This window comes from Polypterus senegalus, chromosome 4 (genome assembly GCF_016835505.1).
Source record: "Polypterus senegalus isolate Bchr_013 chromosome 4, ASM1683550v1, whole genome shotgun sequence".
NCBI lineage: Eukaryota > Metazoa > Chordata > Cladistia > Polypteriformes > Polypteridae > Polypterus > Polypterus senegalus.
Genome location: NC_053157.1, coordinates 99,092,213 through 99,101,536, shown reverse-complemented (window position 1 = coordinate 99,101,536; position 9,324 = coordinate 99,092,213). Strand labels below are relative to the sequence as shown.

Sequence of the window (9,324 nt, the reverse complement as noted above, 5' to 3'; positions counted from 1 at the left end):
CTCCCAATCCACCTACAATACAGTTCTTTTAACTTTGCCAACCAATCAGTTAGAATTGAGAAAGCACTCTGGATGGAAACAAAGTCCAGCATAACTCTTTTTTAGGATAACCATGACCTGGATAGCTGAGAATCTCCACAGACTTCTGTCAAAAATTAAGTTTTTTTGGGGGTGCAATATGCCAGCGATAATTGACGTTAACACTTTTTCTATCATTTTATGCATGACCGTATGAAAAACTAGTGCACTTACAATGTCCTAGAGGAGAACTGCTGAAATTTTAATAATAACATGGTAGTAGCTATAGAAATGGGCATGGGATGCAGAGCGCACCCCAAGGAACCATTGAGGGTTAAGAAAGACGGAGTCTGCAGATTTGGGAATAGTTTTCAATGGAAGATTCTGAAATTTCAAAACTCTGTACATTGTGATCTGTATGAGACATCTCAATGAAAACTGAATTGTGTTGACAAATTTCTTTGCAGAATAAGTGTTCTGAATTTCAACAAAACTGGTTCACAGGGAGCCAAGTTATTTCAGGCCGACAGACAAGGTTATTGGAGTAGGTGTTTCTTGCATTATGTACAAGTGCACCTAAAAAATTGAATTACTAAAAAAAAATAGCCACTGATAGTGTATTTACTTTAGTGATCTTTTTATTTCTGTATTTAAGAATTAAACTCATTTAAAAGTACAGTAAAAAATCAATATATTTCATTTACTCTGTTAACAAACACAGAAATACACTTGCTGTTCTATTAACTGACTCAAAAATGAAAATTCTTCACTAACATACTAGCAGTACAGTGCACTTCACACTTTAGAAGCTAATTTTTTTCTTTTGTTTTGTCAGGATTTGATGTGTTTATAACGAACTATATATAATATTGTATTCTTTTAGGAATATTTATACCAGCGTCTGAATAAGTATGATCTTCTCGTTGATGCAGAAGCGATGGAGCACAGCCAGGAGGTTCTCTTCACAGCGGGACACTTGGCGCTCCATGGCTAAGCGAAAGTCCTCCTTGACACCCTTAGTGATCCCCCGGGTCACTGTGTGATGCCTATAATAAAAAAGACATAACAGTAAAGGGGCTAAGATGGGAGCACAATATGATGCATTTCCTATACAAGTACTTCATGCCTTTCATGTTCTTATAAATATATATCCAGATGTTTAATCTAGCACAAACTTGCAGATCACATTGGTGCTAAATTTACAAACTATTTGACTACTTATGTTATACCATTTCAGTTAGCTTATTGATGACTATCAAGAAATAAAAACTTACTCATGCCATGATTAATAACTGAATACTGTTTTTGTTTTTGGCTGCTAAATACATACAATTTTGTAGTAACAGATATATGGAAATCATTATGGACCACTTTTGAAAGGTCTTATAAAACTAATATAAAGCTTCAAAACAATGTTTTTTCAGTGACTGACAACAAATTGAGGTAGAAATTGTCCTTATGCCCTTTGGATTTAATACAAAAGGCTGTCTCACTCCCTGGTCAACACCTGAGCCAGTCATAAAGGGATTGTCTACAGTCAGGGATGCCTAAAACAAAAAACCTAAATTTATTCAAAAGAGAAGAATTTCATATGCCAACATGACTCAGAATTTGTTTATTACATTTTTATCTTATCAATTTAATTACTCAGATTAGTTGTGCCGAAATCTATTTTGTTATAAACTGGCATTAACAAAAAGTACATAGCAAGTTCAATCAAAAATATCATGATCATCCCAGTGAGTAAACCTTTTGTTTAATGATGCTAAAACTTGCACATTAAATTAAATAATACTTTAAAAATGTAACCAGAAATGTTTTTTTTTTTCAGAAAAAAAAGAATGGAAGGAGACCAATTCAAATGATGTTTATTGGCATAATTGACATGATATGACATACTTCAAAAGGACAGGAACAAAACGTTATCTCAGCTAATACAAATAACAATATGAACAAGTTAAAAAAACACAAAAGTTGTAAAAAAAAAAAAAAAAATATATATATATATATATATATAAACTAAAAAGGGATTTTAACATGTGGACAGAAACACATGATAGCATGAGCAGGCATGGGTGGGTACCTGTCGACAGTCTGCAAGCCGGGAGGCAGGATTGGTAAAAACTCCTGCAGTAGGAGCCCAACAGAAGGGCTAGGGTTCCTTTAAGAGACAGCAAACAGCATTGAACACTTGCACTTAACAGAAGAACCGAGGCAATGATTATACTTGAACAAAGAGACCTGCACCACATGATGGGCCAACCGATCACTTAGGGAGAGCTTAGGCGGCCAATACTGACCACCGCCGTCTTAGCACCCACTATGCAGGAGAGGTCGACTGTATCTTTGCATGCCAATTTTCTATTACCAATGTAATGCTGCACTCACCTTTCCATCAGGCAGGTAATTGTTTCAGTTGAAACTTATCTGTGACCAAAACAATGGTCACTTTGATGTGAATGAAATGTAGTGTTACTGAATTAGAAGCAAATCTGACACTCCTATGGTATATAAAATGTTATTTAAACCAGGTACTAAAATTTATGGAAAAAGCTGACTTTTTATTAGTGCATCTTAGCAAAATACCAAACAACAATTTTCAGGTGTCCAGTCTTCAGCTTAGAGATGCTATATTGACTACATATAGTGGCAAGATGTTGTGCTGGACAAAAATAACTATTTATGGATGAGAAACTCCAATTTTATGCCAATTGTTGAAAAAAAGTCAATGTTTGTAATGTTTTTAATTAATGCATAAAGTGTGTATTATTGGTATCTTGATATCATACAGTATACAAATGCAAATTACAGCATAAACTACAAATTCACATAAATAAAATGAACAAATGCTTCTTCTGTAGTATTTCAATTACAGTATTTGACATAAAGACAATCACAAACATTTTTAACTTCAAAAGACATGGGTATATTTTTCACAGTAGGCCCACTCAAGCACACGCTTACACTGGACTCAGATTGGCTGAAGCCACAGATCTCTGAAGAGCTGCATGCAAATAAAGTATGCATTATCTAAAACATGGCAAGAACATGGCAATTTAACACAAATGACTGTTGAATGTCAGTTTGAGAAACACTGAAGAAGGTAAAAACAACTGCATCTATGATAACACTGTGTTGCCCTTAAAGTGGGAAGGAAGGTTGTCTATTTTTTGATAGCAAAAATTATTCATATGGGAGATTTGAAAATCATGGAATGAAACATTGCAGCTTGTTTTTGTATACATCACCAGAGAACAGCAGACCAGTAATGGTTCTTGGTTTAGTGTTGAGCTAACTCAAATTATAAGAATTAAGAGGATGGACTGGCCATGCACAGCATAGCTCACAAAGCTGTGCTGATACTTTTTAGTAATAAAAATGTTAAGTTATAATTTCCTTTTTAGTTTTATAATACACCGAAAGAATGTGATTAGCAGAAAATTTAATTCAAATTTAAGGGACATTGAGTAGAATGAATTGTGATGCGTCTCTGGGAACATTTATAATTAAGCAATAGTGGTGTTCATATTTTTATTAATTTTGATGCACAATCTCCTAATCAAAGCGCTCATGAGGAAATTTACAGACACAAAAAAAGACTTTCATATCCAATCAAATAAAAATGCTTTAGGTGTAATTTTTCTATAAAATGTAGCAGCATATCTTGGCATAGTTTGATTTGTTCTGTCATTATTTGCTTAACGTTTCTGGAAAAATGAAGTCTTTGTACAAGATAAGTGAATTTTTACTTTGTTACCAAAATCTAAGATAGATAATTACACAATGTAAATTCTTTCTTTTTGATTGCCAAGTGCCTTTATAATAGTGTAAAGAGTCAACACAGGAGAGTTACAGGAACAGGGGTATTGATTGTGTACACAATAATTTTACAATTTACCAGTTCCATGTTTGCAAGTATTTGAGTTTTTAAATCAGTTTTATTTTTAATCATTAGGATTTATTTTTATCAAGAATGCTTTTTGTGAAGTAAAACCCACTACTCTATATATCAGCAACAGCTCAGTCGTAATGTAAGTCATGTAGTTTACTTGCTCAAGAGATGAATTCCCATTCACTGCCAGTAGTTATTTCTCCCTCAACTAAAAATGGGTGTAATCCTTAAACTTTCCAATTGGTACACATTTCTGCAAATTTAGAGAGCAATGTAAAAGTAAAGCAGTTACCAGCATGATTACTTTTTTCAGGAAGTAACGAGTAAAGTCATTCTATTAAAATCGGAGAGAAGTAATTAGTCATTTGTAATTGAGATTATTTATTTACATAACTACCCCAACTATGTTCATCCCTGGAATAACACTGCTAAAACACAAACGGGAGTTAATGAAATCAGACACAGTGAGTTGTACCACTGAGCTAAACAGGGATCTTAATCAGCCAACCTATTGCTAACTGTGGAGGGCATCTTGCACAAATGTGGGTCTCTCTCAGCCTCATGGCATACACCTCTTCAGTTATATTTCCCCCTCTCTTGAGCAAATCCATGTCATGTCATCATTTGTCTCTGCTGTGTACTCCCTACCCAGCTGCTATTCTTATTGACTCAGCACTACGGAAACACAAAGTCAGAACTCTGGGATTACAAACAACAGTTCTTGCAACATCCAGAGCAAATTTCTCAGTGACTCTAAATTTGGATTACATGAGTCCACAAAATGACAAGATCTTTAACAAATGAGTCAACCAGAAATAAGCTCTACTGTTTTTTGGGTCTGCTCCTCTGTCTTCTCCAATACAGCATCCTATTTACATGCTAAAATTACCTGAAATAGTTTCTCTTTGAAATGAAGAAGCATGGGCTACACTCCAGGATTCACCCATAATGCTGACCTTTTTGCCATAATCACAGAGTATATGCCAGCAAGGCTTGCAGAACAATCTTATGTTCACTCCTTTTACTCACAATCTTTACTACTCAAGAGCTTTGAATAGCAGTGGGGACAGGGTAACACAGACTGTAAATCAAAGGCCTTGGCCAAGGACTTTATTTATACATGGTGCAGTGCTCACTAAACTACCCTACTGTACTAATTCACTGGTCAACCTCCTTGTTAACCCTATCCTCACCTCTCAAAAAGACTCTTTAAATTCCTCCAACTTAAGGCAGATACTCACCTCTTACTTATAGAAAACAAGAACATTTAAGAACAATTTCTTTTTCTTCAGTTTTATTTTTGAATAAAAGCCCACTTGTTTTGTTATACCTTTTGCGAAAGTGTTGATATTTGGACTTTAGCATTCACGCATCACATCAACATTTTGTCATTATTACTATAACATATTAAAAAAAAAATTCTGTTTTAGTTATGTGTTCACAAAAAAGTCATCCTGCATTTACACAGATCATTGTAGACAAAGAACACATGAAATTTATTTTAAATTACGATAGATTATTTTCCTATACAATTCCAGATACCTCTTTCCCAGATAAACAGAATTTTGTGTTTAACTTCATCTTCCTTGGTGGGGGATGGGAAAGCAGGCTGCTTGCCTGTGGCCAATTGACACATTTGCAAAACAATGGTGATTATCAGAGCAGAGATGATGGGGTGGGAGTAAAATTAAGGTGGCCAGGCATTACGAATACTGTCGCAGGCTTCAGGGAATCTCGTATTAACTCACTATCTCATTCTTCTGGGGCCTCATTTATAAAGCTTGCATACAAAAACAGGCTGGAAATTTGTGAATGCAACTTCCCACACAAACATGAATTATAAAAGAAAACATGATGAGTTGATGTGCATATTTTTATGGCAACTCTACCCCATGCGTACGCAACATTTCTGGGAAATAACGAGAGCCTTGTTCAAGTAGGGAAATGCAACCAAATAATCCATATCACTGAGCTGTTATAATGTGCACTGATGTGACAAACATATTATGAGGTTGATTAGCATGGTTCATATACAGTTGTTTCAGCTTTGAACCAGGCAGGGTTTGAGGCACATGCTTAAACGCATATTTACATAATTAATGTTGATTTAAAGTGTGCGAGTGAGCTGGGTTTTATAAATTCTTTCGGCGCCTGAGTATTTTCCCTATTTTCTGGTGTATGCACATTGTAATGCTCAAAATCATGCAAACTTTTATAAAGGAGGTCCCTGATCATTTATCCAGAGTGAATCCTTGGTATATGGAACATACCATAAAGAATTTAACAACTTAGTTAATACAGAAATGCTTCTGAAATAATGTATTGGGAAATGAGTATGGTAATAACCTCTCAGTATCATGTACTTCATATGTACTTCACACATACAGTCGTGTGCAACAGCATTCAATCCCCTGAAAAGTCATTACATTATTCTGCATGACAAAAGATCTTTACAGATATTTATCCATTTAGTATTTTAAAGCGAACTCTTATGCTATAACAAAACATTTCCAAAGTCAAAACAAAACCATTTTCTGTAGATATTAAACTGAAGAAGAAAAATTCAAAAGTTAGTGTTTGCATAAGTATTTAAACCTCTGTGCTTTAGAAGCTCCAGGCTTACATTCATGACAAATTAATTATGAAGGACACAAATGTGACAGTCATTTGACCATAATTAAACATAATTAGGTGCCACTTGTGAGTCCTTTACATCTCTCTGGATATAAAAAGCACCCTTTGTAAGGCCCAAAGTCTTTGCTAGACAATCACTGCAAAAATGAAGACAAAGGACCATTCCATTGATGTGAAAAACAAAATCATTGAAATGCACAAGGCAGACAATGGCTACAAAAAATATTGAAGAGTTTGAATGTCCCAAGAAAAAAGCTATTGTTTAAGAAGGCCTACATAAAATCACCTATGACATTTTCTACAAAGCATGAGAAAGATGTGGGAGAAGGTTTTATGTTTAAATGACAATTTGTATGTATGTATGTATGTATGTATCTATCTATCTATCTAAGAGGTATGTGTGGTGTAAAACTAACACTGCCTAAGCCTCAAAAAACATAATTTCTATGGCAAAATATGGTGGTGGCAGCGTCAAGCTATGGGAAAGCTTTTCATGTGCTGGGACTGTAAATCTTGTCAGAATGGAAGGGAAAATGGATGGACACAAATACCGCACAATACTGAAGGAGAACTTGTTCCAGTCTGCTATGAACCTGTGTCTCAGGAGAAGATTTATCTTTCAACATTACAATGATCCTAAGCATAAGGCCAAAGCGATACTGGAATGTCTCAAAAACTGAAAAGTGAATGTTTTGGAATGGCCAAGTCAAAGCTCTGATCTTAACCCTATTAAGAATCTGTGGCACTATTTAAAAATTGCTCTCCAGATGCACCATCCCAAAAACCTAGAGGATCTCTATTAATTCTGACAAGAAGAATTGGGAAGAATCACTCCAGAACAATGCGCAAAACTGGTACATACTTACCCCAAAATAATTAAGGCTGTTATTGCAGCAAAAGGGTTATCAAAAAATTATTAATGTGTAGAGTTTGAATACTTATTCTAACACTATTCAGTTTTTCTTCTTCAGTTAAATATCCACAGAAAATGGTTTACTTTGACTTTGTAAATGCATTGTCACAACATAACAGCTCACATTAAAAATACTGAATGGATAAATATATGTACAAATCTTTTGTCACACAGAAAATTATGAATATTTTTGCATGCCACTGTATATGCCATTACACTTCCACCATTTTAATGAAATGAAACATTGCCAATCTAAAGTACATTATTGATTAAAATATCTGTCCTAACAAAAATGCAGTGTGACTATTGGCAGTTTTACTTGTGTACACAACTGAGATACTAGAAGGTTATTTGCTCAATTAAAAAAAAAAAGATTTAAGTAGGATGAACTGTGTTAAGAGGCTAGCACAGTTCATCAGTGGTCAGATTCATGCATACACCTTCATTTATTCACTAAGTACCAACTTAAAGTCTCTAGCCAAACAGTCTTCAGATAGTGGGAGGAAAACCCATAAAGATAAATGGAGGCCTACATAAAGACAGACTGAATCAGGACTTGAAGCCAATCTACTACAAAGGAAAAGCAAGACATTTGAGAAAAAGACAGTAATGTTAAGGGTTTTAATCATTTTGTGGTGAGCAAGATCATTAAACATGTCATACACAAGTGTAAAAATGTTACTGCCCTTAATACATTTAACACACTTAAAGGAATATTTTTAGACAGTAGTTTAACACTAGCATCCCTGAACTCATTATATTTTCCAGACAGTAATTTTCCAGTCAATTTTCCATGTCAGTGTGTATGCATGAGTTGAAGACCAATGTGGTCAGTTAATATTATGTAAAATGCTGAGTTCACAAGTGGCAGTGTACTGTATTTTTAATGGTATATTGTAGTAAGTAGTGGAATGAACAGTAGTAGCTGATATGCAACTCAGAGATAATCAACACTCCAATGGCTAAATTGAAAACTATTAAGTGCAAGTGGAAAGTGACACTCCTTTGAAAAACATTGAAAACGAATGATGGATTGAAGATATTAATTGCTGCATGGAGGACTCTAACCATTTTTCCTTCCAGCAAACACTTTATTAATCGTTGCAGACTGTCCTAAGATTGTAATTTGTTTAGCTGAAATAACTGAGTAATATTTTAATACTACACCTGCTATACCATTACTACCAGGTACAAGAGCATAGCTTAAATGAGTCATAATACACTATCATGGATTAAATTAGGAGCAAATAAAATTGGACAGATGGAGAGCCATAATTCATTGGATTATAATGCCAACATGAGATACCAACAATAGGAAACACAAGCACTTAGCTTAGAATAACAATGCTAATAAAACAGTAATATCAAGCGAAATTCAGCAGGGGCCAAGAAGCTTAAGAATATATAAGCAAGTGTTCTAATGTGTTTTTAATTTTTTATACTAAAAAAAAAAAATACACACGTATACACACAAATATAACTGCCTCAAAATCACTTAATTCAATTCAGGGATGTTGGGACCTGGAGCCTATTCCAGCTGTCTTGACCATGTAACAGTCTTGTAAGCCAAACAATTGTCCACAAGACACATTTGTATGCACCTCAAGAATGTTCATCCCTGATAAACAAAATGGATAAATCAGGTGATCTTAATTAATAGTTGCATTTCAGTAGCATCTCAAACAGTATGATTATATTATTCAAGTTTAAGCACAAAAATTGCAAGATTTGTAAGGGGTATATTTCTGAGATGATGAAATGACCTTGTGGTTAAGCTATTGGGGACTATTTTATCAAATCTTGCTTATGCTCGAAAACATATGTAAGCCATTTCTTAAGCAAAAGCTGTGATTTTTAATTTTTTGGT

General features: G+C 34.5%; 1 protein-coding gene across 6 annotated transcripts in view; it reads right to left on the bottom strand.

The window, feature by feature from the left end:
• Positions 1-644: 644 nt before the first annotated feature.
• The window catches only part of ints10 (integrator complex subunit 10), a 266,775-nt gene continuing 258,095 nt past the window's right edge, over positions 645-9,324 (bottom strand). For 4 of the 6 annotated variants that reach the window (XM_039751082.1, XM_039751083.1, XM_039751086.1 and 1 more), the window contains 2 exons: positions 2,102-2,179; positions 645-1,064 (listed from right to left, as the gene is read on the bottom strand). In XM_039751082.1, the coding sequence (XP_039607016.1) occupies positions 908-1,064; positions 2,102-2,179 (235 nt within the window). In that variant the 3' untranslated portion in view covers positions 645-907. The remainder of the gene's footprint in view (positions 1,065-2,101; positions 2,180-9,324) is intronic. The other 2 variants (XM_039751084.1, XM_039751088.1) reach the window with 1 other exon arrangement.